Source organism: Gracilinanus agilis, chromosome 2, assembly GCF_016433145.1.
Source record: "Gracilinanus agilis isolate LMUSP501 chromosome 2, AgileGrace, whole genome shotgun sequence".
In the NCBI taxonomy this organism is placed as follows: domain Eukaryota; kingdom Metazoa; phylum Chordata; class Mammalia; order Didelphimorphia; family Didelphidae; genus Gracilinanus; species Gracilinanus agilis.
In genome coordinates, this window is record NC_058131.1 from 177,079,335 (window position 1) to 177,096,133 (window position 16,799).

Sequence of the window (16,799 nt, forward strand, 5' to 3'; positions counted from 1 at the left end):
CCTTTAAACTTGAGTTTCCCAGACGCCAAGAGAAGGTAAAAGAGGGAGGGGGTGGAGGCAAGCAAACTGTGACTCCCCCTAAGAAACTAGAATCCGCCTGCTAATAGAAGCTGGGGGTAGGGGGGGAGGAAGGGTCCCATTGGCTGGAAGGGAATATGACGAAGGGAAGGGGGCGGAGATTTCCCGGAGTGGTCGGGGAGGGAGGGGAGAGGAGTGGGAGGGGAAAGCAAACCCGGTTCAGTTTCTGATCCAGTGCATCAGTGCCCCCTGAGAGTGGGACAGGATCCCAGGGACTGAGATTCTGGGCCCGGCCTCTTTCCTTGCTCTTGCTGGCTGGCGGCACGAAGCGCTCGCCAGCTGGACGCCCCCTCCCCCTCTTCTGCCTCGCTGCCACCCCCACTTCGGCTGCAGTCCAGCTCTTACATTTCAACTGTTGGGTTTAGCTCTTGGGGACTTTTTTGTGTTTGTATATTTCTTCCTCGTTCTTCTTTGTTACTCCAAAAACCCTTCCCGGCTGGAGGGAGGGACGTCCCGATTCTCATGGAAGGCAGCTGCCGCTAAGCACCCCCTCCTCAGCCCGGAAAGTACTCGAGGAAAAAAAAAAAAAAAAAAAAAGGAGGCTCTCCCTACTCCCCGCTCCGACCCATTGCCTGCTTTCTCTCCGCTGTAGCCAGCTGCTACAGCTCGGGCTTCATTGATGCTTAACGGTGAGTAGCCAGAGGTGCACTTCGGGGTGAAGGGAAAAGCGCCGCAAGCCACCCATTTGCAGAGAACGCGAAGGGGTTAGAGGTATTCGAGATTAAATTCGCGATTCTCCTGGGTGACCCTCTTCTTTCTTTCCCCCTCCCCCAATCTGGGCCAAGTTTTCTGGGGGAAGAGAAGGGATAGCAAGACGAACACTCTCTGTCCACCGGCCCTTGGGCTCAGGAGAGACCCCGGCTTCCTTGAGGTCTACGAGAGGGTCTGAGCCCATTTCAGCCTAAAATGTGAGCCTGAGTGGAAGGTCTGGGACCCGAAGAGTGCCCCGGCTTTGTTTCCCAGCTTCCCTCCCCAGCCCCCTTCCCCCTGCCTTTGTGCTCTCCAACTGTCCTTTGTTGTGGTTGTCGGGAGAGTTAAATCCAAGCATGGGCTGGGATTCTTCCTAGAGGGAGCTCAAGTTCTTGGCAAGAAACTTTGCTGGCAATTTAAAATATGTACACCATACATATGTTGCTGAAGGAAAGGCTCTCTCCCCTTTCTTTGTTGAAGTATCTTCGACACTCTGTTTCCTGCCTGGGATATCTAGAGAAGATGCCCACCTACAATTGTTTGAGCTTCTCGTAAGAATTTGGCATTTCAAGAGTTTGCCTCAAGCAGATCAAGGATAGTCTCTGCGTTGTCTTCTGGATGGAGCCCCCAGCTTAGGACCCAGGGCCAAAGTAATTTTTTCCTGGCTTCTTTGCTCCCCCTGAGATCATTCATTTCAGCCTCTGTGAGAGTTACCAAGTTCCTTACAGCTGAAGTTTTGTTTTGTTTTAACTTAGAAGGCACTGTGAGAACTAGGGTTGTCTTTTTGATAGGGAAGCAGCAGCTTTCTTAGCTGGAATAAAAGTAACAGTTTATAACAGTAACAGTTTTGTATAGTCCCTTGAGGTTTATAAAGCCTTTTAAATGTCATCTCATTTGATCTTTCCAATAACTCTGAGGTGGGTACTATTATTCTCATTTTACAGATGAAGAAATTGAGGCTAACAGGTTTAGGAACTTGCCCAGAGTCACACAATTAATGATTCTGAACCTGGATTTGAACTTAGGCCTATATCCAAGTCCAATGCCCTATCCACTCACTGTCCCACCTACCAGATAACTTGGAAGACTGTGGTTAAAAACCAACAGATTTCCATTCTTCCAAGTATAGCTGGCTGAGTGGCTAGCAAAGAGAATATTTTCTTAGGCTCCTGCCAGACCTTGGATTAATGATTTCAAGAAGGTTTTGTTTTAAGACTGGGATGAGGGAATGGTGTCTGTGTGTCTTCTCCATTCTTCTTCTCCCACACACACCAATCCTCAATCCACATCTCATAAAATTAAGCAAAATGTGATGGAAGGTTGAAACAACACTAAATCCTGCCCAGAAATGCAGACTAAAGAAGATCAGCCTTTACGCAGTTTCCCTTGGTTCCTTTTTTGGCTTTCATGACCTCATCCCCTCTTGCTCCACCTCAGGGAGATGGGGCATTCTGGATCTCTACACTCCCACTAGGAAAGCCCCTCCGAGTAGTTGGAGATTCAGTAGAAGAAAGCCTGCTGGGAAAGATATCAACTCTATTATAATCCTGCTCTTTTGGCTTCCTTTCTTAAGCTCTTAGCCTGATTTCCCTCTGAGGGTTCGAACTCCCAAGGGCTGGCTTCTTGAACTTTTCAGTTCTTAAAATGACCGGGGGAACCAGCTCCCTGTATGTCACAATGAGGTAACTCGTCTTGTATAAAACATCTGGGGCCCTCTACTTCCTGTTCTTTGGACCCTGAAGAACAAAGTGTTCATCTAACCCTGTGTTCCTGGACTATAAGCTGTATTCAAGTCAGAAAATATTAAGCACCTACTGAATGCAAAAGAGGAGATACAAAGATTGGAGGGGCTAGGGGTAGAAACCATGGGCCCTCCCCTTAAGAACCTACCACCAAAGGATCCAGGTAGAAGAAAATATTAGACCCTCTTGCCCTCTAGGAATTTACAGATGAATATGCCACTAAGAACAATACTGGCTTGAATGTGCTCAAAGACTGATGCTAATACAAAATTTGAAGAGAAAAGGGAAACTTTAAATTGTGGAATCCCAGAAGGCTTTCTAAAGATACTTGAGCTGGCTCCTGAAGGAAGAGATATAGCTGACTACCTCTTCTCATTCCCCTAAACCTCAGCCTTAAGGGAAACTCACTTCTGAACTATTAGGATGGATTGAGGCACTTTGGCCCAATAGTCTGTAAAGTCTATTCCCAGGAGAAAGCAGTAACAAACCACTGTCCATGGTCCAAAAGAGGTATGTGGAGAAGAAAACAAGATCTTCACCTAAACTTTGGAAGTTTTTGCAGATAATATAGCTCACAAAATAGGCAAAGGAGAAGGAAGTGGCTGCAAAAAGGGGCTTAAGTTCCCTGAGGTCTTTTTTCCCCAAAATGATGTGTCAGTTCCACTTTCTGCCTATCCCCCCTTCCTCCCAAACCTACCTTTGCTATCTCTCCAATGGCAAATGCATCCAGAATGCCAAAGTTTTAATCCATGACAATGGAAATGAAGACTTTTATTATCTGTGTGTCCTTGGGCAAGCCACTTAACCTCCTTTGGGCCTCAATTTCTTCACCTATAAAATGAGGAAGGAGAGCTGAATTATATGGTCTCTGGAGTCCCTTCCATCTAAAACTATAGAGTCTCTGTTTACACCAGTTTAGCCAATCTCCTCTGCTTCCACTGGATGAGAGTAGAATTTGGGTCAATCTTAGACACTGGTTAGTAGGGTGTAATTATTATCAAAAAGACCTCATCCTTTTGTTTATAAGTTTTAAGTTAACCTCATCTTTACAAGAACTCTGAACAGTGTTATACAGCAAGATAAAATCCATTGTACCAAGGTTTCTGATAAAAGCTTCCCCCAACCTCAGCCAAGAACAGATGCAGAAAGATGAAATAGAATCAACAACTTCTCCTCATAAAGTAAGTTCTAGCAGGTCATTCTTTTCCTGGAATATTCCCTCAACCATTCCACCAAGAAGCATTTGTTATGCCAGGCACTCTGCTAGGTGCTAGAGTTAGTGGAAAATAAACAAACAAACAAACAAAAAACCTGAGCACTTTTCATCTAATCCTTGTATGTCCAATATAGATGCTTGTTTTTCCATATGTGCCATAATAGTCAAAAATTAGCTCCTTAAAGGCAGGGACTGTTTTACTTCTGTTGTAACCCATTGTCTGACTAGGTAGCATGACATATTGGGTATAGAGGTAGTCCTGGAATCAAAAAAAAACTGCATTTGGGGCCTGTGTCTGATATATGACCATGAGACAGTCACTTCAGGGCCCCCGCTAATCCTTAAAGAATATAAGTTGCAGACCAGTTGCCTATCTGTGGCCAAGAGAGTTCCTGCACTAGAAGTTTTGTTCATTGAAATCATAAGTCTGAACTTTGGCACCCCACAACTATCTTGAAAAAAAAAACCCTACAGTGTTTGGCATACAGGAACTTTGATTTATAACTGGAAGGAACCTTAGAAAATAGTGAACACACACATTAATTTTACAGATGAAGAAACTGAGGCACAGAAAGATTAAGTGCCTTACCCTGGGTCGAGGAGCTGGTAAGTATCTGAAATGGAATTTGAACTCAGATCTTCCTCACTCCAGCTGCAGTACTCAATCTAGTATATCTTTGTTCAGTTGTATCTGGTTCTTTGTGAACCCTTTTGGGCTTTTCTTGGCAAAGATGCCCAAGTAGTTTGTCATCTCCTTCTCCAGCTCATTTTACAGATAAGGAAATTGAGGCAGAGTTAAAGGACCTGCTAAAGATCACACAGCTCATATTTGTGTCCCATACAAATGGGCATACAAAGTGCCCAATTTGTACTTGGGAAGATGAGTCTTTCTGAGGGAAGTTCTCTTTAAAGAACCCTGGAAGTCCTTTAATTCCAATCTGATAAGAATAAATGTGCTAAAATAATCAGTGGGTGATTGGAGCACTTTTAAATTTACAAATGGATTTTCTCATAACAATCTTGTGAAGTAGATAACATATTTTTTTAATTTTTTTTAAACCCTTAACTTCTATGTATTGGCTCATAGGTGGAAGAGTGGTATGGGTGGGCAATGGGGGTCAAGTGACTTGCCCAGGGTCACACAGCTGGGAAGTGTCTGAGGCCAGATTTGAACCTAGGACCTTCCATCTCTAGGCCTGACTCTCAATCCACTGAGCTACCCAGCTGCCCCCTGGATAATATATTATCTCCATTTTATGGATGAAACAGCAGTCTAAAACAGGTTGAAGGTAACCGACAGACCTCAAACTCATTTTCAAGGTAGAGGAGTGTCTACCCCAGGCGTAGGAAGACTTCACCCAGGAGAAGGAGTAGATGAGAACAATTTGTTCCAGTGGCCCTGAAATTGGTAGAAATACACTGTGGAGTGCTTAGAGCTTGGTTAGAAGCCAGTTATTTACTACCATCACCACATCCTGACTTTTATCTTGCCATTGGACTTCAGTGACTCTGGAAAAGAGAATAAAGCTAATGACTTTGCCAACTCTGCCTAACTTAAATTCAATTTATGCTCAAGTCAAAAGGCATCACCAGTGATGTCATTTTGTCCTCTGGGTACAAAAGACATCAACAAAACAGCAGAGGATGCCTCTACAGCTCAGACACTTAATAAATGCTTATTGAATTAAATAGAATTGCCTCCCCAGATGGGAATTTGCAGTTTTTCCACCTTCCCTCCCTTCTAAGAGCAACTCTTACCTCTTCCTCAGTTTCCCACCAGGCTGTATGATGTGTTGGGACGAGTGAGGAAAAGCTTACCAGATTGTGACTGGGGATGTGTGGAGAGAAGTTAGTACCAATCAAAATCAGGAAATGGTCATGAGTTAAGCCAAATAACCATGACTTCACTTTCATCATACGTATTTCCCCAGTAGCCTGGTATTTTATCCTGGATGAGCCTGTGATCTGGAACGGGTTACCTAACCAGCCTTGGGTTTCCTTTTTATCCTCACCTGACTGGCAATGTCTCCCTATGATCCTGCCTGGAAGCCATGAGATGATCTGGAGGGAAGCTTTCTTTAAGGGTCCCTGGAAGTCCTTTAAGATCTGATAAAAATAAATGTGCTGAAATGACTGATGGGTCACTGGAGCACTTTTAGATTACAAATTGATTTCCTCATAACAATCTTGTTAGGTGGATAATGTATTATCTCCATATTATGGATCAAACTGAGCAGTTCAAAGAGATGATCTAACTTGTTCGCAGTAACAGATAGTTTTTTATTTACCCATGGTCATATGATTAGTTCAAGAGCCAAGCCTTGGACCCAAGGATCCTGACCAAGGCCAATATAAACAATGCAAGAAAAAACTCCCTGGCTTCCTTCAAGTCCCAACTAATGCCTCACTTTCTACAAGAAACCTCCTCAATGCTAGTGCCTTCCCTCTGTGATTATTTCCAGTGTATCCAGTACATTTCTTGCTTATACATAGTTTTCTACGGGGTGTCTTCTCCTCTTAGAAGAGGCTAGGTGACTCGGTGAGTTGAATTTTGGGCCTGGAGTCAGAAAGATCTGAGTTCAAATCCAACCTCACACACTTAATAGTAGTTTTACCCTTGCAAAGTCATTTAACTTCTGTCTACTTCAGTTTCCTCATTTGTATAATAATAATAGCAACTGCCATCCAGGGATATTGTGAGGATCAAATGAGATAACATTTGTAAAGCACCTAACACATGGTAGGCTGGTTCTGTCTCTGTCTCTATTTCTCTTTTTAAAATAAATCATAAGACAAAAAGGCAGCAAAAATTAGACACTTGCTTAGAGTCAACTGGGAAGCTAGGAAGTATTTGAGGTTATGTTTGAACTCAAGTCTTCCCAACTCCAGGCCTGGCACTTAATCCACTAGGCTACCTAGCTGCCCCCACATAGTAGACTCTTTGACTTTTTTTTTTTTAAACCTTTAACTTCTGTGTATTGACTTATAGGTGGAAGAGTGGTAAGGGTGGGCAATGGGGGTCAAGTGACTTGCCCAGGGTCACACAGCTGGGAAGTGGCTGAGGCCGGATTTGAACCTAGGACCTCCCATCTCTAGGCCTGGCTCTCAATCCACTGAGCTACCCAGCTGCCCCACATAGTAGACTCTTAATAAATTTTTGTTTCTTTTCTTTCCCATTAAACTATGAGTTCCTGTAGAACAGGGACTATCTTTTGCTTTTCTTTGTATCCCCAGAATTTAGCATGGTATCTGTCATATAGTAGGCTTGTCATAAATGCTTATTGTCTAATTAATAGTAGGGGTTATCCAAAAGTAGAAATGGGCTCCCTTGGAAAAATGTGGGTTGCCCTACCTTGGAGGTCTTTGGACTAGGCTGAATAACTACTTTGGGGCATTTTGTAGGACATATTCTTTCTGGTTACAAATTGGACTAGATCAAGGGTTCTTCACTTTTTGTTGTCGTAAACCCTTTGACAAATTGGTGAATCCTCTGGACCTCTTCTCAGAGTAATATTCATTGCCTATTTTTACAACTGAAAGAAATGCTAAATTGCAGTTTAGTCGTCAAAATTTTTTTTTTTCCCATCTAAGCTCATGGACATCTGGAAATCTATGCCCAGACCTGTCCACAAACCCCACTTTAAGAACCCTAGACTAGGTGGTTCACCACTAGGGTGGAATAGGTCCCTTCCAACTCAGATCTTTTTTATTTCATATCTAGTATTCTTCTATTATACCACCGGCTCCTAAAAAAGTGAAGTCAGTCCAAGCCATCTATTGAGTCTGTTTGTTGTTGAGTTGTTTTCTGTCATGCCAAACTCTCTGGGACCCCATTTTCTTGGCAAAGGTATTGGAGTGGTTTGCCATTTCCCTCTCCAAATCATTTTACAGATGAGGAAACTGAGGCAAACAAAGCTAAGTGTCTTGCCTATGGGCACATAACTAGTGTCTGAGGTCAGATTTGAACTAAGGTCCTCCTGACTCTGGATCCAGGCATCCTATCCATCCTATCCATCGCCTAGCTGCCCTGTATCCACTGAGTCAAATAGCTTCAAGATCCTTTTCTAATTAGCCTTTGGCTGGACCAGTTAGTTAGCTAAGAGAACAGTTTAACAACAACAATAATAATAATAACAACAGCTGATATTTAGATAGGTTTGCCAAGTATTTTTCTTATTTCTTCTCTCCTTTGATCCTGACCAGAATTTCTCCTGGCAAAGGGACCGCTGATATCTATGATGCTATTTGTTGTTGCAGAGGTGTTCTCTAAGGTCCAAGTATGATATGATTTCATTCCCTTTTTCCAGGATGTGCCTGTGGCCTGGGACTGATCTACAACAACAGGTCGTGCACAATGCCCCCCATCAGTTTCCAGGACCTTCCCCTCAACATCTACATGGTCATCTTTGGTACAGGCATCTTTGTCTTTGTGCTCAGCCTCATCTTCTGTTGCTACTTTATCAGGTGAGTGAAGGAGAGAAGACTAGGAGAAGGCAGTTTCATCAAAGGGGTTGGGGAGGCCCCTGTTGAATATTCAAGGACTCGGGTTATCAGCATTCACTCCCCTGATGCTAAGGTTTAGCCCACTCTGTCATCTATGGCTCCTCTCTTACCCTATTTACCCGGTCCTCTCATGTTATTCGAGGGAGTGCAGGAGGTCACATCACAGCTGGTCTACTTCCTATTTCTTGGTTTATTATTCTAGGGGGACCAGACCCTGGCTTGTTGTGATAATGTTAGTTACACCTCAATAAATACCCTTCTCCCTTTCTTCTCCCTCCCCCCATTCCCTCAGAGGGTGACAGGAGGCAGATGGGCATTAGTCACACCAACAGTACCTCCCCCTGGACTCCTGGGAAATCCCTTCCCTTTCACCATTGGTCCAGGGGCTAATTTTAGCAGGAAGATGTCTGGGGAGCAGCTTGTTTATTCTTCCTTCTGAGCCCTTACTTTTTGAAAGAAAAACCGAAAACACCCCTTGTTCCCTATTACTCTGAAGCCAGGAGAGCACATGAGGTTGTCAGGACCCACCAAGCCCCAGGAATCCCTTTTCATTGGACCAAAGGATTGTAGGGAGGGACCCCATCTGGTTTCTCAAAGGGTTGGAAGTCAGGAATCAGGTGGGGATGGAAATCAGAACAAAACATGTTTGCCACCCTGCTAGGAGCTTGTCTTTACTTAGATGCTCCAGAGAAGTCTTGGGCACTAGGGAAGACAAAAAAAGCAGTGAGAAGAGAACTGCTGAAGAAAGGATTCAGGACTTAGGGTAGTTAGGAAGTAGTGGCAAGACCAGTGGAGTTAGTATCAGAGGATCTGAGTTTGAATTCTAGTTCTGATACTCATTAGCTTTCTGACATTTTGGAAAATCATTGAATGTCCCCAGGCCACTTTCTTCATCTCTATATTGAGAGGTTTGGCCTAAGGTCCCTTCTAGCTCTAAATCCTAAGGAACTTCCATTGCTAAGTGGGCTCAGATGGAAGAGGCTGTTGAGAAAGGTACCTAAGTCACTATCCTAACCCTCCAGCGGGGAGGCTTGTAATACTGGCCCCAGACCTGATGTTCTTTGCCTTTTCCTTAACTTGTAGCTCTTCAGATACATGTTCCCAAGCCTGGAATTCTCTAGTTTAGGGTTTCCTCAGTTAAGATCATGAAATCATAGAGCTGGAAGGAACCTTGGAAATAATTTAGTCCAGCCCCTCTCAAAATACAGAGGAAGAAAATTGTCCAGAGAGGAAAATGGATTTGCCTTGGGTCACAGGACCAGTTAAAGTACCAGAACCAGGACAACAATCCAGGTTAAGCCAGTGGTTTCTTTTTTCCTCTTGTGCTATTTATTTGAGCCTGGTCATTTGGGAGGGTGAATAAAGAAGGAAAAATAAAGAACAACATCCGTTTTACTTCATCACAAGTGGCCCTTTTTCTGTATCTCCGTAGAAAATAGAAAGGAACCCCCTGCCCACTGCTGCCTCCCAGCTAGGAGTGTTATCCTCCTAAGGAGAGTCCCCAGAGAGAGACAGGCTAGAGAAATGCCACGGATGATTTATTTATCATGGGGCCCAGTGGACTCTGTGAAAACCAACTCTGTTGGTGCTCCTGCCTCACACCCCTACCCCCACCCCGAGCTACGATAGAGAAGGAGGTGGCCAATGCCATATCCTGGAAAGTCAAGACACTTGTTTTAGGCCTAGCTCTGCCAGTGGCTGAATGTGAGGCCCTGAGAACCGTGCTTCCCCTCTGGGCCTCAGTCTGCTAAATGAGGGGTTTGGACCAGAAGATTACTAAAATAGTGTGGTGACATGGCTGTAGGGGAGCGAGGGCTGGATTTAGACTCGGACCCTGAATTCAAATCTTGTCTATGGCAATACGTATTTGCTATGGTAATTACTCTTAAATACAAGTCACTTCATCTTCTTGGGCCTTGGTTTCTTCAACTGTAAAATGAGGAATTTGAACAATGATCTCCAAGGTCCCTTCCGGCTTTGGATCTTTGATGCTGGGGGGCTTTTTTTTAATACTCCAAATCCTATCATCTTCTTTCCCTTTTCTTTTCCCTCTCATGAGGCAGTATAATAGCTAGTTTGGGTAGAAGATGGGCTTGACGGGCCCAAGAGCACCCAGCATGGCCATAGGCAGGTCTGTGACTGAGGGCTGGCATTAACAATGCACAGAGGACAGCCTGGAGGAGCCATGTGTCGCTGGCATTTGTCTTCACCATTTACTGCTTTGGCTAAAGGTAAAAGAACAGCTGAATAGCCACAGGATGCCAAAACCTGCCCAGTCCTCAGTGGCGTTAATACCACCTGTCCCTGGAGCAGCAACCTTCCCAAATGCTATCCCTGAGCGCCTGGCAGTCTGGCTGTCACTGGTTTGGAGTGGTTCTGGGGTCTATGTGTGAGAGAGATAGACAGACAGACAAAAGAATAGAGAGGCAGACAGAAGAGGAGGAGAGATAAGAAGATGGAGGGAGAGAAGAGAAGAGAAACAGAGAAAGAGGCAGAGATGGAGAGATTGTGTGTATGTATACAAATGTGGTATTCTATGTGTGTGTATGTGTGTGGGAGAATGGTGGCGTGTGTGTGTGTGTGTGTGTGTGTGTGTGTGTGTGTGTGTGTGAAAGAGAGTGTGTGGGGTACTTTCTGTGTTTCTATGTCTATATATAGAAAGAGACCCAGGCATAGAAGCCACTTCCTTCCCAGCCTTCTCAGTTTCCTTCTCAGCCAAAATGGGACCATGACCGCCTACCCCCAAACCGATGAGCTCATCAGCACACAACTAGGAGCATTTCCCCAGTTCCCGTCTTCCTTTTCTCTCCCTGGCTCATTCTTCTGGCTTCCCTGAGGGCCTGCCTGCCTCTGTTCCCCAGGCAGGATGAGGGGGACATCAAGGCAGGAAGTGGCAGGAAAGGGACGATTATGGGGGGTGGGGGGCTGGCCTTATTGTTTCTGTGGGAGGAGAGGAGCTGACTGTATTTTTAAATGGCCCCATTGAAACCAGAGGGTATTTTTAGATGCCTTGCTCATCCGACAGCTGAGAGGGCCACCTGCCCAAAGCTGTTGGCACTACATTCCCAGTTTTGTGCCCTGTTGCCCTTGTTCATCCTGTCCTTCCCCCTCCCCGTCCCCTAGCTGAACCCTTCCCAGAGTGGAGCCTGTTTCCTTCCATTCCAGCCAGCAAGCAGCTCCATAACTCACCCGCCCCCATTCAGAGAGGTAGGATTTAGCCTGTTCTCCCCTAGTGGCAGCAGAGGGCGAGGGCAAGAGGGGCCATCCCAGTTGCCGTGAGCCCAAACTTCCAAGGAGCAAAAGACAAATGAGTAATGGCTGCAACTGGGATTCTAACAGGCTGCATGCACCCAGGGCACCCCACAGCCTCTGTGATGGACTGGTGGATGTTGGTGGGGATCCCAGCAGTCTCATCTCACTTTCCATCCTTCGCAGCTTTGGCTGGCACAGTGGGTTTTGTTATGCCTTCTGCCATCTTCCCTTTTTCTCTTCTAACTTGTCAGTTTTCCCCTTATCTCTGTCCTGGACCTTTTCAACCATCTGAGTAGTTGTGGGAGTTGAAAGCTGGCTCTGTGTCCCTAGTAATCACTAGATAATACCTGCTAGATAACCTAGTAACTCTCCCTCCCCATCTCTTTCTTCCCCCAGCAAACTCAGGCACCAGGCACAGAGTGAGCGGTACGGATATAAAGAGGTAATAATGGACTTTTTACAAACAAAGCCTTTGCCCCCTGTCACTTTGGATTGGCAGATTGATACCCAAAGTGAACATAAAAGATGGTGGAGGGGTGGATGAAAGACTTGATACCAATGGCCTGTTTTCTTAACAAAATTCTTAAAGGGAGAAATTTTGCCCTCTTTGTTTCTCCCACTCATTGGGTTTAAGCAGATTTTAAAAAACGATTTTAAAAAAGGCTCTGGAGGCAAAGCACTAGGATCCAAACCCTATCTTTGATGCTTTACTATTTGTATGACTGTGGGTAGGTCATTTTACCTCCCTAGTCCTCAGTTTCCTCATCTGTAAAATATGAGGCATAGACTAGATGGCCTCTGAATACTCTTTCCAGAATTTGATCCATAATTGTATGGATCTAAAACTCAAAATCTCCACAGTCTGTCACCCAGCAAGAAAGAGGCTTTCTCTTCAACCTACACTGGAGGTGAAATTCCCTTTGAACCATTTTAGCCTTCCTTGGACAAAAGGACCTAAAGACACTATATTGATGAGAGGAAAAGGCAATAGGATTGTACTGTCTGAGAGTTCAGCCGCTTTCCTAGGACGACCTACCTCACCAGTGTCTTCATGGAACCCTGGGACTTCATCAACAAGCATTTATTAAGCCCCCTACTATGGGTTCAGGCACTATGTGAGGTGCTTGGAATACAATGAAAGGCAAATACAGTCCCTCAAAGAGCTCACATTCTAATGGAAAGGCAGCAGCCAAACAACTATGTGCCTACAAGACATAGAATGTAAAAAGGAGAGAATCTCAGAGGGGAACAGAATTGGGAAAGGCCATTTGCAGTGGGTGGGATCTGAGCTGATTCTAAAGAGGCAGAAATGGGATGGAAGGATATTCCATGCCAGAGAGGCAGCCAATGAGAAAGCCAGGTTTGGAGGATGGAGTGTTATACTCAAATAATGGCACGGAGGCCATTATCACTGGATAGCACTCAGGGAAGAGTAAAATGTCAGGCGACTGGAAAAGGAGACAGGTTATGATGAGTTTTAAAAGCCAGACCTAATGGTTCTTTTCTTCTCTTCCTTTCAGGTGGTACTGAAAGGTGATGCCAAGAAGTTACATTTATATGGGGTGAGTGCATCAGGGAAGGGGAAGAACAATGCTTATTTTTTTAGGACCCTTATCTTCTGTCTCAGAACCAATACTAAGTATTGATTCCAAGGAAGAAGAGCAGTAAGGGCTAGGCACTGGAGTTAAATGGCTTGCCCAGAGTCACCCAGCTAGAAAATATCTGAGGCCAGAACTGAACCCAAGACCTCCCATCTCCTGGCCTGACTCTGTATCCACTGAGCTACCTAGCTACCCCCATCACGACAACTCTTGCTCCTTCCACTACCCTTTCCCTTAGACTAACCCTTCTCCCTATCTGATCCCGTATCTTGGATATCTCCCCTTTCTACCTCCTCCCTCCCCTGCCTGGACCTCTGGCTAACCCATTTCTGTCTCTTTTCTGCTTGTCAAACCAAGAAAACTGTAAGTCAAGTTATTCCCAGACCTAAGTTTTACAGTTAACACACATACAATTGACTCCAATTTACTGTTTCCAAATCAATGCATCTGTTTTATCCACTTTCAGTCACCCTGAAGAAGTTCATAGTTTGCCAAAACATTCTCTTTTGACCATTTTTTCCCCTTGGAGGGTGGGTGGTGGGAGAAGAAAGATGAATGATGTGTGTGTCTATAAACAATAGACACACAGAGTTCTTCAGGGAGTGGGAGGTGTTAGGAGACAGATGGCTGAACAGACAGGACTTCCCTTTACCCCAGTCTCCCTTCCTGCTGTGTTCTGTTTTGTGCTAGCAGTGAGCAAATATTTTCTCCCTGGGCCTCAGTTTCCTCGCCTGTAAAATTAGAGGGTTAGGTTAAATGGTCCTCAGAGTCTCTTCAAGCTCTGAAACCTACAATCCTAAGCTCCCAGATAATTGCTAAACTCCTTTCCCCAAGTCTGAGTCTGATGCCTCCCCAGGCTATCTGGCTGGCCTCTGTCCCCTGGCTCTCCAGGGTAAGTCCAGGAGTTCCTAGCAAAGGCAGAATGAAGATGGTCAAAGATGGGGGGTGAGGCAGAGGGTGATGAATAAACTATCTAAGTTTGGGCTGAGTAGAATCTTACACCTCACGTTCTCCTTCCCTCTCTGTCCATAGCAGACTTGTGCTGTCTGCCTGGAAGACTTCAAGGGGAAAGATGAGCTTGGTGTGCTCCCTTGTCAACACGCTTTCCACAGGAAGTGAGTCATCCCGTGGGGCCTCTGCTGTGTGGCGGGGGGAGTGCCTATTCAGCCAGGAGAGCCATGGTGCTCCCCAAGCACCCCCTTCTCTCCTCCCCACCGAGATGGAGGATGGAAGACAATGAAGCAACCTGTTTCTCCTACAGTGCTCTTGGCCCTGCCTCCAGCAGGCCCATGCCTAGTCTGGGAACACTGCCATGCCAGGCAGCCCTAACGGTGGGGAGGGACCAGGAGGACCAGAGCTAGTGCTCTGGTACATCCATCGTGTTATGAGTTGGAGTCAAAAGATGTGGATTCAAATTCTAGCTCTGCTACTTACTATATCACCCTCAGCAAATCAAATAAATGGTTGCATTCTATGTAATAAGTATAATCCAGGAACTACCTACCTAAAATATCCCTTGTGGGGAAAGTACTTTGGAAACCTTAAAAGACAATAGAAATGTTCATAAATAACAATAATGAATGCTATTTTGCTGGGTCTTTTGCAGAGCAATGCTGGGAGGCTGGGCCAGGTAGGGAGGAGGGTAATAGCAGAAAAGAAGAATGTGGAGGTGAGCTTAGAAGTCCCCAAGCCAAGCAGTAAAAAGAATTGTTTGTCCTCTCCCTGCAGGTGTTTGGTGAAGTGGCTGGAAGTCCGTTGTGTCTGTCCCATGTGCAATAAACCCATCGCTGGCCCCCCTGAGGCCACTCAGAGCATTGGCACCCTCCTGGATGAACTGGTCTGAAAACCACCTTTTCTCCAGGACTCAGACACCTAAATGCCAAGTGCCTGCCTGGTCCACTCTTAAACTGCATGGCCTCCAGCGTGACAGGTGCCCCTTGGGGGATGACCCTTCACCTGGGAAGAGAATGGGCAGGCTGGTCCTTGCCCTTCCTTAAGAGGAGGCAAAGTCCAGAGTCTCCTTCTCCTTCTCCCTCCTTCCTCGAGCACTCTTGACATCTTCTCTGTTTCTCTCCCTTGTTGGTATCACTCATAGTTCAGAGCTGCTGGGTTGTGATGCCGGATCTTCTGCTTTGTCCTTTACTATAGAGGAATTAGGCATCTTCTGACACAATGAAGGGTTTGGGTCTGAGCAAAAAGGACCAGGCGCCATCAGGGAAATCAAATCCCATTACACTTCAGGGTGGCCAGGACTGAGCAAATCACTTACCCCATTCAGGCAGGCATTTCTTATTTAGATCTTCCCAGCTTTCCCTTGATATGTGTAGAGAGGGAGAGCAGAAGCAAGGAATGGGAGGAAGGGATGAGAGGCAGCTCCTGCCATTAGTAATTCTTCTCCCCTCTTCCCCCACCTTTCTTCAAGTAAGTATCTCTGTGGAAGAAGAAACAGAAGAAGGGAGGCCCTGGTGGGGAGTGGGGAGTGGATAACAGGGAGTTCTGCCTGTGGCAGAGACAGTGGAGGACCAATAGGCCACCTCCCTTCTTTTTTTAAAAAAGCTATTGTTTACATTGGACCTTCAGAAACAGCAGCTGGCTGGCTGAACTGACAAAGCGTGGGAGCAAGCATCCTGCCCAGAGCTGGGATCTGTGGTGCCACCAATTTCTTAATTTGCCCTTTTCCCATTTCCCTTAGTTACTCCTAGCATACATACCCCCTCCCACCCTCCTGGGTCCTGAAGGGTTTGGGGCATCTCCCAACAGAAGATGCATTCCTTACAACCAGAGTGATTCCCAGGGAACGGATGAAAGTCAAAGTTTCCTGAAAGGGAACGGGGTTGGGGTGTGGTGGGGGGTGCCAAGGATGGAGGAGTCTGGGAACCATGGTGGGACCAGATGCCCTCCCCTCCTTTGTAAATAGTATTTTTATACTTTAGTCTCCTCACGGTCTCAGGCTTTGTATATGGGACACTGGAAGGGTGTATGTAAAAAAATAAAGAAATAAAGCAAATTGTCTAACTCCGCTGTTACTGTACATATGGTCAGAGCCCATTGGAAGGAGCCAGAATTTTAGCTCCTCTGATGGTAGTTAAGGAAAGATAAAAGCTCCCCCTCACTTTAGAGCTGCCTTTATAAAAGAAATTCTGCTATCCAAGTGAGAATCACCTATGTACACTGGAATGAGATTCACTAAAATCCAATAAGAATTCATAGTTGTGAAAGACATATATACATATCTATATTGCCTTGTCTTAGATTAAAAACACTGGATTTGAAAGGCAGAAAAACTGAGTCTGAATTCTGCTTAAATCACTTACTGCAATTTTGAGCAAGTCACTTAATTGCTCTGATCAATTCATTCCACTATCTATGGCCCCAGGATCTTAAGTTCTGGACATACACAGACTTGAGTCCAAATAGGAAGACAGGCTCCAAATCGTTTCTACTCAAGTTGCCCTTGATATGACTTGCCTCTGGGGGATATCATGTCTAGGGGAAGAGAGTTTCTAGATACTGAATAAATACACAAAATAGTAGGGAATGTGATGGAGGGAGGGAAAAGGATGGCCTTTCTTCCACCATATTGAAAATTCAAAAATAAAATAAAGAACTTGAGACCAGAAATAATTTTTCTTTGTTAGTAAGTCCTGTCTTTCCCAAGAATCTAAAATCTAGAGGCAGGATGGTGCAGTGGGAAAATCACTGGTTTTGGAGTCAGAG

General features: G+C 45.3%; 1 protein-coding gene across 2 annotated transcripts; it reads left to right on the forward strand.

Moving 5' to 3' along the window:
• The first annotated feature begins 246 nt into the window (after positions 1-246).
• On the forward strand, positions 247-16,194 carry RNF122 (ring finger protein 122). 2 transcript variants are annotated; one of them, XM_044660874.1, is made up of 6 exons: positions 247-707; positions 8,034-8,190; positions 11,878-11,923; positions 13,002-13,043; positions 14,115-14,197; positions 14,811-16,194. In XM_044660874.1, the coding sequence occupies exons 1-6, from the start codon at positions 698-700 to the stop codon at positions 14,923-14,925; spliced, it is 453 nt and encodes a 150-aa protein (XP_044516809.1). In that variant the 5' UTR covers positions 247-697; the 3' UTR covers positions 14,926-16,194. The 2 variants fall into 2 exon arrangements, with proteins under 2 accessions (XP_044516809.1, XP_044516810.1); XM_044660875.1 differs by having other exon boundaries at positions 14,118-14,197.
• Positions 16,195-16,799: the final 605 nt, after the last annotated feature.